An 18,644-nucleotide genomic window follows, 5' to 3' on the forward strand; every position below is an offset into this window, starting at 1 on the left:
TTCCAAGGTTCCACCTCATCAAAGGATCTTCATTCTTTGCTAAAAAAGCTACGTTCCGGAGAAAGTAGGACTTCTCCTGTGGGAAGGAACTGAATATGATCCGGGTCTCTGGATAGAGCCGACAGTTCTGAAATTCTTGCTCCTGAAGCTAAGCTTAATAAGAAATAGGGCGTTTTCCTTAAGAGCATTATAAAAGAGCATGTCATTATCGGTTTCGGAAGCCAGTTTTAGAACATCATTTAAGAACCATGAAACTGACGTAGGCTACAGAAGGCCTAAGCCTTGCACATGCCTTAGGAATAGACGAGAAGTAGGAATCCGTCAAGTCTATGTTAAATCCAAATTGAAATATCTTTTTCAAAGCTGACTTGTTTGTCGGAATCGGTGCTAGCTGCTAAAACCTTTTTCAAATAAGGATCTGAAAAAGGATATAGCTGAATTAATTGTCATGATTCTAATATCCGATTCTCTCAGGAAGGTTGCTAACTTTTTGACAGCAGCATCATACTGTCAAAGTCGAATCCCTCTTATTGGATTCCAAGAATAGAATATTCTGAGGGTCAATATTCGCATCTCTTTTTGCCGCAAACTTCATGAAATCCCTAAAGTTAGGGTTTTGAGAATCCCTGAGGAAGCGAACACAGTCTTCATTTGTACTGACTGGGAGAGCTTGGGACTGGGGGATCTGAAGAGGACGAAGGCCCAGCTCCAAAATTAGAGGATACCAGTTGCTCTTTTCGGCCAGTCTGGGCTACTAGAGCCACTTGACCCTTGAATGTCCTGAGTTTGTTCAATACTTTCATGAGGAAATTCACTGGAGGGAAGACATAAATCTTCTCCCAGTTGTTCCAGTCTATAGCCAGGGCGTCCGTGGCATAGGCCAGAGGGTCCAGGTTTGGGGCTACATAACACGGTAGTTTGTGGTTCGCTTGTGATGCGAAGAGATCCACCTGTAGCCCTGGGACTCTTTGAAGGATCCATTGGAACGAACTGTTGTCCAGTGACCATTCCGACTCTAGGGGTACTGATCGGGATAGGGCGTCTGCTATGACGTTTCTTACTCCAGCTATGTGAGTGGAGGAAAGATGCCAACTGAACTTGTCTGCCAGGGAGAAGATGGCTATCATGACGTGATTTAGATGACGTGACTTGGAGCCTCCTCTGTTTATACAATGTACTACCACTGCGCTGTCCAGGACTAGCTTTATGTGGGGAGGTACTTGGTGGGCGTAACCTTTTAGAGTCAAGAACACTGCCATTGCCTCCAGTAAACGTTTATATGGAACTGACGGAACTGAGGTGCCAAGTCCCTTAACCTTTTTGACCTGGGAATACCCTCCACGCCGCTTAAGGACGCGTCTGTGTGGATGGTGGACCCCTGGTGGGGAGGGAACTGAAGGGGTACTGACATTGATAAATTCTTGACTCTCGCCCATGGCCGAAGTCGATTCTTTAGAATCAGAGGCACTGAGGATAGTTTGTCCCTGGACCTGACGTTTGCTCGCGAGCGCCAGATTCTGGTTAGGTCTTTCAGTTTGGCTTTCATTAAGACGTTTGTCACTGATGCAAACTGGAGAGAACCAGGATCCTTTCCTGGGCTCTCCTTGACGCTAGTTTGTGACTTAGAAATTGCTTGACTGACTTTGCTATTTCTTTCCTTTTGGTTGATGGAATCGACAGAGTGTGGGATGATAGATTCCATTGAATGCCCAGCCACTGAAAAGTTTGACTCTGGAGTGAGTCTTGATTTGGTCTGTTTATTTTGAACGCCTAGATATTCCAGGAACTGAATCACTTTCAGAGTAGCTCTGTTGTTGCATTTCCTCGACTAGTTGGGGCCCAGATCAACCAATCGTCGAGATACGCTACTACCATAATCCCTTGCGATCTGAGTTGTTGCACTACCACTTCCGCTAGCTTCGTGAACACTCTGGGTGCCACGTTGAGTCCGAATGGAACTACCTTGAAGGATGAATCTGGTCTCCTATCTTGAAACCCAGATACGGACGGAAGTGTCTTGCAATAGGGATATGATAGTAAGCGTCTGTAAGATCCGATAGAGGTGGTGACGGCCCACGGGGAAGTGGGGAAGTAGGGTCCGCACCTGTGAGATCGTGAGCATCTTAAACTTGTCGCAGCGGATGGCTAAGTTTAAGCGGGACAAGTCTAAGATTACCCTTCTTTTTTGTGAGCCTTTCTTGGCACGCTGAACAAGCGACCTTGAAATTTTAATCTCTTGACTCTCGCTATAGCTTCCTTTTTGAAGGAGGTCGTCTGCGTACTCTGTCAATTCCTTTGGAAGGAAGTTGAACGGAAAGGTCTGGATGGAGGTGGGTTCGTCAACCAGCTCCAACCCAGGCCTTTTGACACTATGCTCTGAGCCCATTGGTCTGAAGTTCCACCGGTGGCGAAAGTGAAAACAGCCTCCCTCCATACCTGAAGTTCTTCATTGGTTCTGGTAACCGCCTCGGCCTCCTCTGAAGTGCTTTCCCCTGTTAAAGGGGCCTCCCGATCCTCTCCACGAAAAGGAACGCTTACCTCTACCCCTCCCTTACCCGAGCGGTCATACTTCTGAGAAGCTTGACTCTCGAAGGCTGATTGTAAGCTGGAGAGATGGCGTAAGAGGTGGAGGGCTGAGGCTGAGGGGATATACAAAAATTTGCTGTGATTGACCTTTAGAAGTGGGAAGGTTGGGCTGTCTGCACTAACGGTACTGTTGGAACTTGTTGAGGAAAGCGTAGTTGCTTCTTCTGGTAAGGTTGGAAACGCCTGGGTTTCTTTTGTCCCTTACCTTTAGGAGTCAGGTCTTGCCTCCTCTTAGCCGAAAGGCCCCAACGATCCTTAAGGCTCTGGTTTAACCTGGTAGCCTCTGACTGGACCTCCTTAACCATAGCTTCTGGGAAGAGATCTGCTCCCCAGATGCTAGACGAGAGTAACCTATTCGGTTCATGCCGAATGGTTGCCTCTTGTAGGACATGCTTCCTACAATTCGTCCGAGCAGTGGCAAACTCAAACATATCTGACGTGACCGTTTGAGTCAGGGCTTTGGTCATGAGCTTAAAAAATCGGTTCTGATCCATAAGCCATGGTACTACCTCAGACATAGCCATAGAATTGATGGATCTGGCTAGACGCGGATTTTGCATCAAACCTTCAGCTGAATAAGGCTATCTGGGAGCCTGGGTAGCATCACCAAACTGCTCCATAGCACAGTCCGGTTTGAGTTTGCCAGCTGAGAATGTATTCGGCAAGTCTTCCCACAATTCTCCAACTGAGGGGAGCAACGGAGATGTGGGATCCGCTTCCTTCAACTGCGGTATAGGTTCCCCCTTCTGGGCCGCTGGGATGGTCGACCTCGCGATCTTGGTTAGGAACGGGAGCGGGGTAACTCTCATCCATTGTAAAAATGGTAAAGGGACTCTTAAATGGTTGAATCTTGGTGTTAGAACAATCCATGTCCTCTAAACACCTGAGCCATTCTCTCTGAGCCTGGTCTCGTGAGTAGAGGGACTGTCTCCTTAGGTACCTTAATCGTCCCGCACCATAGCCGAAGGCGTAAGCCTTGCGTAGCCTATGAACGGGGAGGCTGGAGGGTCTTCGGGAAGAACTCGAAGTCCTCTATTCTTCGAGTCCCAAATACCGGTATAGAGATGAGACCATCCTGGAAGGGGGCGTATGACGCTACTCTCCACGGATTGTTCATAGAGAACTGAGGTAGTGAGTCATACGGAGGAAGTTGGGATCCACTCGTGTTGGACAGTGGAGGAGAGGCTGAGGAGCTTCTCTCAGCCCGGCTATAATGGAGTCCTGGGAAGTAATCCTGTCCGACAGACGAGAGATCATTTGCTCCATGCTACTCTTTAAGGACCCAACAGGTCACCCACCTGTTGCAACAGGCCAGCATTGGAGTCCAAAGCCGGAGCTGCTGCGGAGGTGGAGGGGAGGCTCTGAATCGGAACCAAAGGTAGCGGAACTGGTGATTCTGCCGGAGTGCGAGATCTCTCTCTGAGAGATTTACTCCTCGAGGACTTAGAGCCGGAGCTAGAAGCTTTAGACCTGGATGCTCCGGGATTCCCAGCCGGAGACTTACGGGGGAGGAGGATGAAGCCGAAGTCGTCTTCTTAGACGACGACGACGTCTTAGTCAAGGTCAATCACCTTAGACTTGACCTTAGGTCTAACCGAAGCACCAGGAGGAGAATATATTTAGTCGGTCACCCCGTAAAGCCTTGGAAGGATGGAGAGGTTGCAGGAGTAGAAGAAAAGACAGTTACGCCCCAAGGGTGACCCTTGGGTGTCCACCGTACCTACTCGACCAACAGGTCGTCTATACCTACCATAGGTTCAACATTAATATCTAGGGTCGCGACATCCAGTAGAGATATCCTGGTCCTGATCAGTTAATGAGGTAGCCAGCTGTTGTTGGATGAAGGCGATAGTCGGATCCCGCTTCTACCGGGTCGACGTATCCGTCGCCTTGCCGTCCGGGTGGGAAGATTAGTAATGCCAACCGACTTCTCTAGGATGTAGGGCTGTCCCTTGGCGGCGTTTTTCCCAAAACCTCCGACCCAGGCCCGCAGGGTAGCCAGTGCGGTATCTCTTACCGCCGGAGCCTGGAAGAGAGGGCGTAGTTTAGATTTAAGAATCTTAAAACTTAAAAACTAAAACTTAAAGTATAACTTAAATTAATTGCCTTAAGTTAATAAATGATGAAAACTTAAGCGCTAAAAAAGAAGCGGAGCAGCTACTGGAGATGGAAAACAAACCCTTACCTTCCAAAAGCTGCTCACCAGATCGTAAACATATGGTACAGCGTCTCATGGTACCAGACTGGATGTCCCCGAGCGGAGTCGCGCATGGAGCATGGGACCGGCAAACTTCGTGTCCACAAGGGTCCTGAAGTGTGGCGGAACATCCCGGATGCTCACAGTTGGTGGCCACTGTAAGTGGGGAGACACATGACGTATCTTAAAAAAACATCACTTACAGTCTAAAGGACAGAAGAACTCCGATGCATGCCGGCAGCTCGGAAAAAAATTTGGGAGGGCATAACCCCTCCCTGCATCGCCTGAATAGGCTATCCAATCCCGGAGAGAATCCGTAAGATATGTAAGGGAGGGGGGAGGGGGGGAATGGTTTAAGGTTCTTAAGATAAACTTAAAGGATAACTTAAACCTAACACACAAGCAAACCGGACTAAGTCCAGTGCGTAGCGGAGTGTAGTAACTCAGCAAAAACGGTAAGGTTAGTAGAGACCCACTGTATGCTCCGGTACCACCCTACTGGGTGGACTAACAACTTTCGCTGGATACCAGGACTCCGATCAGGAAGGAGCCCTAGTAAGATGGGAAAGATCGAGAAGACATACAGGCTCAAGCTAGCCCGGAGCGACAGGGTAGCGCGGAGGTGTGGGCAAGGCCAGCACGGCCAGCCCCCCACACTCCGTACCAACCGGCCGGACCGAGAAGCCGGAGAGGTCGAGACCAGTCTGGGTCTGTCCCGACTCTCTAGCCCCCCGCCTGAGGGGAGAGAGGGAGGCATGGCTCGGGTATGAGGAGCGAGCATGGGCAGACCGACCCACCCCCGCCCGACTCTATGGAAGAGCGGGAGGGGGGGGAAGAATGACTGGACAGGCGTCTGGCTGGCCCGTGATCACGAAGTGACCACGAGGCGGTAAGACCAAATACGACAACTAAGCCTAGGACAACCACTGATCAGGGAAATGCTATCGGGAAGCATACTGAACTGAAAAGCGGTGGCAAATAAGCCCACTGGGCCGAACCAACTGATCAGAGAGATGCTATAGGGAAGCAACCGAACTGATGAGCGGTAGTTATAGGCTCAAAGAGCCAGGACCTAGGCTAAGCCAGACGCCTAACTAACCTAACATAATAAAATACACAGTATAAATAAATAAATGAAAGAAAGAAAACAATATAGCAGGAGAAAAAATCCAGGAGTGTACGACTAACCCGAAGGCAAGTCTACCACTCAAAGTAGTCAGAGGCGATACTAAGAACCTGGACTAGGGTCTGGATAGAAGAAGCCTACGTAAGGTAAAATACATGCATGCATGACAAACCTGAGTAGACCGTACCCTAAGTAAAGCGATAATCATATAGAGCGAAGATAAATAAGGGGAGTGTTTTCTAGTATGGGAGACCAAGAACGAACCCATCACGAGGCAGAACCATGCTGCCATGCTTCCGACCCCGAGATCGTATTTATACCTAAAAATTGGCAAATACTGTCTCAGGGCCGGAAAAAACCAACTAACCGTAAATACTGAGTACTTAACTTAGCTGCTGCGATAGCTGCACGCTCCATAATAGAAAATCCAATGAAAGGGCACAAAAAAACACAGAGAGGATAAAAATCACAACCGACTCGTGTGCGCTAACTTGAAAGGATGGCCACCAGAGGCGCAGCAGTCGGCAGCATGGGATGGAGTAGTAGTAGTACGAGCTGCTCACTCTGTGGGTCGGCTCCCCTCTTGGAGGGGATTTTGTAGTGGGAGATTTCTATTGGCATTTGGCTCGTGGTAGTGGTCTCACTCGCCTAGTGTTCATACCGACACCCTCCTGGAGGGTGAGCGAGTCAGTTATACTGACCTTTTTCTTTATTTTATTTATTCTCTGGTATGTGTTAGTACATTTACCCTAGAAATAATAGATTAAAGGATATTTCGCGCAGCGACACGAGCTGAGCCCAGAAATAGAAATATGCTTAAATTACCCTTAAATCTAATCATGTTTGTTAACATAAGGTAATTTAACATATATACAGGTAAAATTATTTACATGTATCAAATGATATCTGTGTAACAGCATGTATCAAAAGTATAATAGCAATTAATAAAAACAATCAACAATAATAATATATAAAGGAATGTATATGACTTAATATACAAAACCCGTAATCATTATAATATGATGTATCCCCTAGCATAAAAATAAGGGGAAACATCCATGAGATCAGTGTTTATAATCATTTGTGAGTGTCCCTAACCAGACAATAAGGGGCACCCACTACACTATCACAAAAGCAGCTAAGACACAAGGTGAATGCAAATGAACAAGGTAGGAATAGACGAACTTTTGGGTGAGGCAGGTAGAAAGGAGGACTGAATCTTCTACTACAAATTAGCTAGAGTCAGGGGAAACTATGTTACCCGCTGCTACTGCTGGGAATTTCAGAGCTTCCAAGGACTTAAGGTAGTGACGTTTGAACACTGTCGGCGATTTCCATCCAGTATACTTTTTCAACTCATCGAAGTTCATATGTTGGAAATAAAATTAATTGAGGTGGCTACTGCTCTGACATCATGTGCTTTCGGGAAAGAGTCAGGATTGGCTTGCTTAATAAAGTACAGGATCTGTTGCCTGATGCCTTTAATGGATAAAGTTCCACCTTTTTCCCCTCCTAAAGAGGGGACCCGATGAAGATGAGGAGGTCCTAGACAGAAAGGCTCGTAAGGTTGTAACTGGGCAAAGAGATACATCTTGTGGAAGGGGTAGTACCTTCCAAGGCTCCCACCCTCATCAAAGGATCTTCATTCTTTGCTAAAAAGCTACGTTCCGGAGAAAGTAGGACTTCTCTGTGGGAAGGAACTGAATATGATCCGGGTCTCTGGATAGAGCCGACAGTTCTGAAATTCTTGCCCCTGAAGCTAAGCTTAATAAGAATAGGGTTTCTTAAGAGCATTATAAACGAGCATGTGTCATTATCGGTTTCGGAAGCCAGTTTTAGAACATCGTTTAAGAACCATGAAACTGACGTAGGCCTTACAGAAGGCCTAAGCCTAGCACATGCCTTAGGAATAGACGAGAAGTAGGAATCCGTCAAGTCTATGTTAAATCCAAATTGAAATATCTTTTCAAAGCTGACTTGTTTGTCGTAATCGTGCTAGCTGCTAAACCTTTTTCAAATAAAGGATCTGAAAAAGGATATAGCTGAATTAACTGTCATGATTCTAATATCCGATTCTCTCAGGAAGGTTGCTAACTTTTTGACAGCAGCATCATACTGCCTCAAAGTCGAATCCCTTTTATCGGATTCCAAGAATAGAATATTCTGAGGGTCAATATTCGCATCTCTTTTTGCCGCAAACTTCATGTGAAATCCATAAAGTTAGGGTTTTGAGAATCCCTGAGGAAGCGAACACAGTCTTCATTTGTACTGACTGGGAGAGCTTGGGACTGGGGATCTGAAGAGGACGAAGGCCCAGCTCCAAAATTAGAGGATACCAGTTGCTCTTCGGCCAGTCTGGGGCTACTAGAGCCACTTGACCCTTGAATGTCCTGAGTTTGTTCAATACTTTCATGAGGAGATTCACTGGAGGGAAGACATAAATCTTCTCCCAGTTGTTCCAGTCCGTGGCATAGGCCAGAGGGTCCAGGTTGGGGGCTACATAACACGGTAGTTTGTGGTTCGCTTGGGATGCGAAGAGATCCACCTGTAGCCCTGGGACTCTTTGAAGGATCCATTGGAACGAACTGTTGTCCAGTGACCATTCCGACTCTAGGGGCACTGATCGGGATAGGGCGTCTGCTATGACGTTTCTTACTCCAGCTATGTGAGTGGAGGAAAGATGCCAACTGAACTTGTCTGCCAGGGAGAAGATGGCTATCATGACGTGATTTAGATGACGTGACTTGGAGCCATCCTCTGTTTATACAATGTACTACCACTGCGCTGTCCAGGACTAGCTTTATGTGGGGAGTAGTTGGGCTTGGGTGGGCGTAAACCTTTTTAGAGTCAAGAACACTGCCATTGCCTCCAGTACGTTTATATGGAACTGGACGGAACTGAGGTGCCCAAGTCCCTTGAACCTTTTTGACCTGGGAATACCCTCCCCACCGCTTAAGGACGCGTCTGTGTGGATGGTGATCCCTGGTGGAGGGAAACTGAAGGGGTACTGACATTGACAAATTCTTGACTCTCGCCCACGGCCGAAGTCGATTCTTTAGAATCAGAGGCACTGAGGATAGTTTGTCCCTGGACCTGATGTTTGCTCGCGAGCGCCAGATTCTGGTTAGGTCTTTCAGTTTGGCTTTCATTAAGACGTTTGTCACTGATGCAAACTGGAGAGAACCCAGGATCCTTTCCTGAGCTCTCCTTGACGCTAGTTGTGACTTAGAAATTGCTTGACTGACTTTGCTATTTCTTTCCTTTTGGTTGATGGAATCCGACAGAGTGTGGGAGGATAGTTCCATTGAATGCCCAGCCACTGAAAGTTTGACTCTGGAGTTGAGTCTTGATTTGGTCCTGTTTATCTTGAAGCCTAGATATTCCAGGAACTGAATCACTTTCAGAGTAGCTCTGTTGCATTCCTCGACTGTTGGAGCCCAGATCAACCAATCGTCGAGATACGCTACTACCATAATCCCTTGCGATCTGAGTTGTTCACTACCACTTCCGCTAGCTTCGTGAACACTCTGGGTGCCACGTTGAGTCCGAATGGAACTACCTTGAAGGAGAATGTCTGGTCTCCTATCTTGAAACCCAGATACGGACGGAAGTGTCTTGCAATAGGGATATGATAGTAGGGCGTCTGTAAGATCGATAGAGGTGGTGACGGCCCCACGGGGAAGTAAGGTCCGCACCTGAGAGATCGTGAGCATCTTGAACTTGTCGCAGCGGATGGTTAAGTTTAAGCGGGACAAGTCTAAGATTACCCTTCTTTTTTGTGAGCCTTTCTTTCTTGGCACGCTGAACAAGCGACCTTGAAATTTTAACCTCTTGACTCTCGCTATAGCTCCTTTCTGAAGGAGGTCCTCCGCGTACTCTGTCAATTCTTTGGAAGGAAGTTGACGGAAAGGTCTGGCTGGAGGTGGTTCGTCAACCAGCTCCAACCCAGCCCTTTTGACACTATGCTCTGAGCCCATTGGCTGAAGTTCCACCGGTGGCGAAAGTGAAACGAGCCTCCCTCCTACCTGAAGTTCTTCATTGGTTCTCTGGTAACCAAGCCTCGTCCTCCTCTGAAGTGCTTTCCCCTATTAAAGGGGCCTCCCGATCCTCTCCCACGAACAAGGACCTCTTACCTCTGCCTCCCTTACCCGAGCGGTCATACTTCTGAGAAGCTTGACTCTCGAAGGCTTGATTGTAAGCTGGAGAGATGGCGTAAGAGGTGGAGGGCTGAGGCTGAGGGGATATCACATAAATTGGCTGTGATTGACCTTTAGAAGTGGAGGGTTGGGCTGTCTGCACTAACGGTAACTGCTGGAACTTGTTGAGGAAAGCGTGGTTGCTTCTTCTGGTAAGGTTGGAAAAACGCCTGGGTTTCTTTTGTCCCTTACCTTTAGGAGTCAGGTCTTGCCTCCTCGTTAGCCGTAAGGAACCCCAACGATCCTTAAGGCTCTGGTTCAACCTCGTAGCCTCTGATGGACCTCCTAACCACCTAGCTTCTGGAAGAGATCTGGCTCCCCAGCCCCATATGCTAGACGAGAGTAACCTATTCGGTTCATGCCGGATGTTGCCTCTTGTAGGACATGCTTCCTACAATTCGTCCGAGCAGTGGCAAACTCAAACATATCTGACTGTACCGTTTGAGTCAGGGCTTTGGTCATGAGCTTAAAAATCGGTCTGATCCATAAGCCATGGTAGCTACCTCAGACATAGCCATAGAATTGATGGATCTGGCTAGTCGCGATTTTGCGTCAAATTCAGCCTGAATAAGGCTATCTGGAGCCTGGGTAGCTTTTCACCCAACTGCTCCATAGCACAGTCCGTTTGAGTTTGCCAGCTGAGAATGTGTTCGGCAAGTCTTCCCACAATTCTCCAACTGAGGGGAGCAACGGAGATGTGGGATCTGCTTCCTTCAACTGCGGTATAGGTTCCCCCTTCTGGGCCGCTGGGATGGTCGACCTCGCGATCTTGGTAGGAAACGGGAGCGGGGTGCGGGTTACTCTCATCCATTGTGAAAATGGTAAAGGGACTCTTAAACGGTTGTATCTTGGTGTTAGAACAATCCATGTCCTCTAAACACCTGAGCCATTCTCTCTGAGCCTGGTCTCGTGTGTAGAGGACTGTCTCCTTAGGTACCTTATCGTCCCGCACCATAGCCGAAGGCGTGAGCCTTGCGTAAGCATATGAACGGAGGCTGGAGGTCTTCCGGGAAGAACTCGAAGTCCTCTATTCTTCGAGTCCCAAATTCCGGTATAGAGATGAGACCGTCCTGGAAGGGGGCGTATGACGCTACTCTACCACGGATTGTTCATAGAGAACTGAGGTAGTGAGTCATACGGAGGAAGTTGAGATCCACTTGTGTTGGAAAGTGGAGGAGAGGCTAGAGGAACTTCTCTCAGCCCGGCTATAATGGAGTCCTGGGAAGTAAATCCTATCCGACAGACGAGAGATCATTTGCTCCATGCTACTCTTTAAGGACCCAACCAGGTCACCCACCTGTTGCAACAGGCCAGCATTGGAGTCAAAGCCGGAGCTGCTGCGGAGGTGGAGGGGAGGCTCTGAATCGGAACCAACGGTAGCGGAACTGGTGACTCTGCCGGAGTGCGAGATCTCTCTCTGGAGGATTTACTCCTCGAGGACTTAGAGCCGGAGCTAGAAGCTTTAGACCTGGTTGCTCCGGGATTCCCAGCCGGAGACTTACGGGAGGGAGGATGAAGCCGAAGTCGTCTTCTTAGACGACGACGACGTCTTAGTCAAGGTCATCACTTTAGCCTTGACCTTAGGTCTAACCGAAGCGCCAGGAGGAGAATATATTTCGTCACCCGTAAAGCCTTGGAAGGATGGAGAGGTTGCAGGGGTAGAAGAAACAGTTACGCCCAAGGGTGACCCTTGGGTGTCCACCGTACCTTACTCGACCAACAGGTCGTCTATACCTACCATAGGTTCAACATTAATATCTAGGGTGCGACATCCGTAGAGATATCCTGGTCTTGATCAGTTAATGAGGTGCCAGCTGTTGTTGGATGAAGGCGATAGTCGGAGCCGCCTCTACCGGGTCGACGTATCCTGTCGCCTTGCCTCCGGGGAAGATTAATAATGCCAACCGCTTCTCCAGGATGTAGGGCTGTCCCTTGGCGGCGTTTTTCCCAAAACCGCCGACCCAGGCCCGCAGGGTAGCCAGTGCGGTATCCCTTACTGCCGGCGCCTGGAAGAGAGGGCGTAGTTTATAGGTTTAAGAATCACTTAAAACTAAAACTTAAAGTATAACTTAAATTAAATGCCTTAAGTTAAAGTAAATGATGAAACTTAAGCGCTAAATAGAAGCGGAGCAGCTACTGGAGATGGAAAACTTACCCCTTCCAAAAGCTGGCTCACCAGATCGTAACATATGGTACACGTCTCATGGTACCAGACCTGGATGTCCCCGCCAGCGGAGTCGCGCATGGAGCATGGGAACCGGCAAACTTCGTGTCCACAAGGGTCCTGAAGTGTGGCGGAACATCCCGGATGCTCACAGTTTGGTGGCCTGTAAGTGGGAAGACACATGAGTATCTTAAAAAACATCACTTACAGTCTAAAGGACAGAAGAACTCCGATGCATGCCGGAGCTCGGAAAAAATTTGGCATAAACCCCTCCCTGCATCGCCTGAATAGGCTATAATCCGGAGAGATCCGGTAAGACATGTAAGGGAGGGGGGATGGTTTAAGGTACTTAAGATAAACTTATAGATAACTTAAACCCAACACACAAGCAAACCGGACTAAGTCCAGTGCGTAGCGGAGTGTAGTAACTCAGCAAAACGGTAAGGTTAGCAGAGACCCACTGTATGCTCCGGCTCCACTCTACTGGGTGGACTAACAACTTTCCGCTGGATACCAGGATCGATCAGGAAGGAGCCCTAGTAAGGTGGGAAAGGGCGAGAAGACATACAGGCTCGAGCTAGCCCGGAGCGACAAGGTAGCGCGGAGGGTGGGAAAGGCCATACCCCCCACTCCGTACCACCCGGCCGGACCGAGAAAGCCGGAGAGGTCGAGACCAGTCTGGGTCTGTCCCGACTCCCTAGCCCCTCCGCCTGAGGGGAGAGAGGGAGGCAGGCTCGGGTATGTGGAGCGAGCATGGGCAGACCGACCCACCCCCGCCCGACTCTATGAAGAGCGAGAGGGGGGGGGGGAATGACTGGACAGGCGTCTGGCTGACCCGTGATCACGAAGTGACCATGAGGCGGTAAGACCAAATACGACAACTAAGCCTAGGACAACCACTGATCAGAGAAATGCTATCGGGAAGCATACTGAACTGAAAAGCGGTAGCAAATAAGCCCACTGGGCCAAACCAACTGATCAGAGAGATGCTATAGGGAAGCAACCGAACTGAAGAGCGGTAGTATAGGCTCAAAGAGCCAGGACCTAGGCTAAGCCAGACGCCTACTAACCTAACTAAAATAAAATACACAGTATAAATAAATAAAATGAAAGAAAGAAAACAATATAGCAGGGAGAAAAAAAATCCAGGATGTGTACGAACTAACCCGAAGGCAAGTCTACCACTCAAAGCTAGTCAGAGGCCGATACTAAGAACCTGGACTAGGGTCTGGATAGAAGAAGCCTACGTAAGGTAAAATACATGCATGCATGACAAACCTGAGTAGACCGTACCCTAAGTAAAGCGGATAATCATATAGAGCGAATATAAATAAGGGGATGTTCTAGGTATAGGAGACCAAGAACGAACCCACCACGAGGCAGAACCATGCTGCCATGCTTCCGACCCCGAGATCGTATTTATACCTAAAAAACGGCAAATACTGTCTCAGGGCCGGAAAAAAACCAACTAACCGTAAATACTGAGTACTTAACTTAGCTGCTGCGATAGCTGCCACGCTCCATAATAGAAAATCCAATGAAAGGGCACAAAAAACACAGAGAGGAAAAATATCACAACCGACTCGTGTGCGCTAATCTTGAAAGGATGGCCACCAGAGGCGCAGCAGTCGGCAGCATGGGATGGAGTAGTAGTAGTACGAGCTGCTCACTCTGTGGGTCGGCTCCCCTCTTGGAGGGATTTTGTAGTGGGAGAGTTTCTATTGGCCATTTGGCTCGTGGTAGTGGTCTCACTCGCCTAGTGTTCATACCGACACCCTCCTGGAGGGTGAGCGAGTCAGTTATACTGACCTTTTTCTTTATTTTATTTATTCTCTGGTATGTGTTAGTACATTTACCCTAGAAATAATAGATTAAAGGATATTTCGCGCAGCGACACGAGCTGAGCCCAGAAATTTCTTTTTAAGATGAAAAGAAAAAGATAAAGTCAAAGATATATATTTACAGTTTTGCAGGTTTTCTTAATTTGTTAAATACTCTCAGCAGATCAGCACGTTCATGAAGTAGAGGAGGCGGCATTGACTTCAAGTCTTTGTCCTCAACAGATTGCAAAGATGTTTTCCCTGTTGCCCACTGTGACACCACTACGGCTAGATACTCTTACTACTAGGTAAGAACTTAATTTACCTTAATAGCAGGTTTTAAGCTTTAGAATTGCTTAATACAGGCAGTCCTGGTTATTGGTGGGGGTTCCGTTCCCAAGGGGGTGCTGATAAGCAAATCTGCCATAACCAAAACTCGGCAACTTATGACGCCATAATGGGGCTTACGGCACTGATAACTGGCTATTGGCACCATAAGCACATTATGGTGCCTCTGTTAGGTATGTAGGCCTTATGGTGCACCATAAGGCACCTTATAGTGCCGATAACCAGAACTCGGCCTGTTATAGTGCCATAAATTACCGATTTTATGGCGCTTGACAAGCGCCATAAAACCGGATCGCTGATAACTGGGGACTGCTTGACAGTATAATTTAGAATATTAATTCAAGTTTTTATATCTCAGGCATGGTAATTCAGGCTTATTTTCAAAAGATTTAGTTATGCAGTGCATAGTACAGTTTAATTCAGTTTTCATTTCTTCAAATTGTTTATTTGTTTACTTCAGTAAGTTAGAAAACATTTTGTTGCTTAATGATTTTTGGCTCAACAGGGCAGGAGCATCATCAGGACTATGGCTCGTTGTGTTGCTGCCATTGGCATGTAGCCCTGGATTCTATGCTACCTTTATGCAGTGCACACCTTCCCCTAGACTCTTGTCTCTTTTGGCTATTCAGGTGAGACATATCTATGTATCGTTGGGTGCTATTGCTCTGTTTCACATAAGTAATCTACCAAACAATTACTTAGCTATAAGTTTTCTTACCTGGCAGTCAAAAATCCAAATTATTTGGTGGCAGCACTGCTGTTATTAGTGCAGGTGAAAAGGGACCCGCCCACTTTCGGGAATAACAGGTACTGCTGAGCCAACTGTCATCAATTTGTTTTCTGCCAGCCATGGAGTAACGTTGGTGGTTCTCACAGTCCAGTTGTTTTTTCATCATCTTTACAGTTCATCTGCATATTTGGTGAAGTACTCTTTTTGGTGATTGTTATTGTTAGCTGCTTTTATAGCTTTTCAGTTAGCTAAATAAGAATTAGTTTTAGCATGGCATACTCTAGTTTGCCATCAGTTAGGTTTTACAGTGAAGGCTGCAAAACTATAATGGAAAAGCTGTTTGATCTACACTCCAAGTGCATGAAGTGTAGGGGGGTGGGATTGTAATAAGGGTTTAACTTGGCTGAATGTCAAGGTTTAGATGATCAGGCTTGGAAAAACTTCATCATTCTGAGAAGATGGAAAAGGATAGGAAGAGAAAGGTAGCTTTTAGGGCCAAGAGTAAGCCTAGCATTTAGGCAGGCAAAGAAGTCTACTTTATCTTTCCATTTTTTATCTAACATCTCTTTTATCATTAGCCTTCCTACTGTCCCACTCCCCCACACCTGGGAGAAGACTTACTGGAGGTTGAAGGGAGATTGGTGGTGTTTGCCCATGGGCAGTCATCGACTCCATCAAGCCTGTTGACTCATGGGCTTTGGCTAAGCACAATTGGAAACGTGTAGATGTAAATGAAGTGCGTTTTTCTTCCGACTGAGAAGTGTCGTCACCTGAAAAGAAGCAATAACCTTGTCATGCTGAGGTCTCTCTCCCTCTGAAGAGACATGCCTTGTTTGCGGACTGTTCGACTCCTCCAGTGAAGAAGTGGAGGAGCATAGGAGTCCACAACCATCCTGTAGTTTTGCGCCTGATCAGTTGTTCAGATTCAGGCCAACCGTCACCAGAGAGTCAGGATCATTCTGTCAACAGACATATTCTGGCGCCAAAGTGCTCGGATCAGCATACTTGCTCTCACGCTGCCGACTTCCTTCAGTGCTCATCAGAAGGATTATCAACTTGTTTGCATCCACCCATGCAAGTTGCCTCGCCTGCCAGTCAACTAAGAAGAGTCACTCAACTGCCACAGCCTCGACTTCTATGTGTAGTGCTCCACAAAATGATTCGTCTTTGGGACCTTTTAGACAGCAACTTCAAGAGCTCATGAGTTTTCTGAAGAAGGTGACTGCTCCTAAAGGGAAGAACTTGGGTTTGTCGCCCATGTCGTCAGAAGAAGAGGAGGAAGAGGATCAAGACTCAAAATCTTTGTCAGCCTATTCACATCTCTTGAAGTATTTGCTAGTCAACTACTCGGATTTCTTCAAGCCAGCTCCCCCATCGTCTCCACCTTCACTTTTTCTAATGGATAGGAAGACAAGTCGCGAATGGTTTACCCAAGCTGGTCCTTTCTCAGTTCACCAAGGTGCTGAAGGAGGTGAGTGACTGGTTGACTAATAAGCGGGAGTTAGGAAAAGCCTCTTTCGTCTATCCCACTTCCAAGCTGCTTAATAAGAAGTACTGCTTTTGCACAACTGGAGAAGTTCCTTCCTTAGGAGTGTCTGCCTGCTCTCAAGGTAACTTCTCTGGTCTAGTAGATGCAAACAGAAGGTCAGCTTTCACTGCAGAGAAGGTAATGTTTTCGACTCCAGACTTCAACCATCTTGTGAAGAACCTGTTCAAGGTGATGGAAGTATTTAGTTTCCTGGATAGGACTATTGGAGCCTTGGCAAGGAAGATTGAGGAGTACCAGTCCTTGGATGAAGAGTTCGCATCAAACTAGCTGGATGTTTTGTCCTGTGTGGACAAGGCAGTGAGGAATAGATCAGGAGAACTAGCTTCCCTTTTTACTATGGGGTTGCTATAGAAAAGGGAGTTGTGGTGCTCTTTTGCGTCTAGGGGAGTGACAACTACCCAGAAGTCAGCCTTACTGTTCTCTCCCTTAAGTAAATTGCACCTTTTCCCAGAGGAGACAGTCCAACAGGTACTGTTGGACCCTGAGAAGAAATCTACAGGCAGTCCCGGTTATCAGCAGGGGGTTCTATTCTCAGTGGGGTGCCGATAAGCAAAAACAGCCATTAACCAAAACTCAATGATTTATGGCGCTTCTGATGCCGATAACCAGTTAATGGTACCCCAGTTAGGTATATTATGGTGTCAAAACTATTATCAGTGCCTTATGGCACCGATAACAGGAACTCTGCGCATTATGGCACCATAAATTGCTGATTTTATGGCACTATTAACAGGATCACCATTAACCGAATCCACTAATAACTGGGGACTGCTTGTACTAATGATTTTCTGGCACAGTCTACAAGGCGTCGGAAAGAGACCACCATACAGGAGCTAAGTCATCCCCTCTGCAGAAGCATTCTTTTCGGGGAGGGAAAACCAACATTCAAAATAGATCAAAGTCCAAGGTTATTTGATCTCCTTTCAAGAAGATCCACCTCAGTCCTCCCATTGCATTGACGCCATACTCGGAGGAATCGGAGAGTGCTCTGGTTTTAGCCAAAGAGGTATAAGCTCTGATTAGAAAACAGGCCATAGAGGAGGTGAAAGACTCGGACTCCGTGGGGTTTTACAACAGGCATTTTGTAGTCCCCAAGGCATCAGGGGTCTGGAGACCAATTCTGGACGTCAGTGCTTTGAATCTTTACGTGCTGAAGACAAAATTTTGTATGGAAACCAGTCGTTCTGTCATGTCAGCTCTCCAGCCAGGTGACTCTCAACATAGAGGATGCATACTTCCATGTTCCCATTCATCAAGAGTCCAAAAAGTTTCAGAGGTTCATCTTCAAAGGGAGAATTTTTCAATTCAGAGCCCTCTGCTTCGGTATGTCTATGGCTCCCCAAGTATTTATTTGAATCCTTGCTCTCCTGGGAAAATGGCTACATTTGATGAGAATCAACACTTCATTCTGTTAGATGACTGGCTTCTAAGATCCAAGTCGAGTCATCAGTTTGTGGAAGACATGGACGAGACATTATGTCTAACTCACCAGTTAGGTATAAACATAAACCAGAAAAACTCCCAGTTGTCTCTGACTCAGAAGATTCCCTATTTAGGGATGATTCTTGACTCTAGCTTTTCAGGCTTTTCTCTCTCCAAAGAGAATAGTCTCGTGTCAAAGGACGATACAAGAGTTCTTAATTTGCCTGTCTTGCTCAGCACTAGACTGGATGAATCTCCTCAGAACTTTAACGTTGATGGAGAGTTTCGTAATTTTAGGCCATCTCCACATGAGGTCTCTCCTATTCTTTCTGAAGGGGAATTGGGATTGAAAGACTCAACTGGATTCGTTCATCTTTCCCTTGACAGAGGAAATAAAGTCAGATCTTTGTTGGTGACCTTCGCTGGAGAGACTTCAAGAAGTGATCTCTCTAGTCATTCTAAACCCTGACCTAGAGGTTTTCTCTGACTTGTTGGACAGAGGCTGC

General features: G+C 47.2%; 1 protein-coding gene across 4 annotated transcripts in view; it reads left to right on the forward strand.

Moving 5' to 3' along the window:
- Window positions 1–18,644, forward strand: part of LOC135225738 (dolichol kinase-like) — a 403,642-nt gene that overhangs the window by 74,211 nt on the left and 310,787 nt on the right. For 2 of the 4 annotated variants that reach the window (XR_010317080.1, XM_064265131.1), the window contains exons 3-4: window positions 14,271–14,397; window positions 14,943–15,066. Coding sequence is in view for 3 of the 4 variants with exons in the window: in XM_064265131.1 (XP_064121201.1) it covers window positions 14,271–14,397; window positions 14,943–15,066 (251 nt within the window). In the remaining variant the exon portion in view is untranslated. The remainder of the gene's footprint in view (window positions 1–14,270; window positions 14,398–14,942; window positions 15,067–18,644) is intronic. The other 2 variants (XM_064265132.1, XM_064265133.1) reach the window with 1 other exon arrangement.

This window comes from Macrobrachium nipponense, chromosome 13 (assembly GCF_015104395.2).
Source record: "Macrobrachium nipponense isolate FS-2020 chromosome 13, ASM1510439v2, whole genome shotgun sequence".
In the NCBI taxonomy this organism is placed as follows: Eukaryota; Metazoa; Arthropoda; class Malacostraca; order Decapoda; family Palaemonidae; genus Macrobrachium; species Macrobrachium nipponense.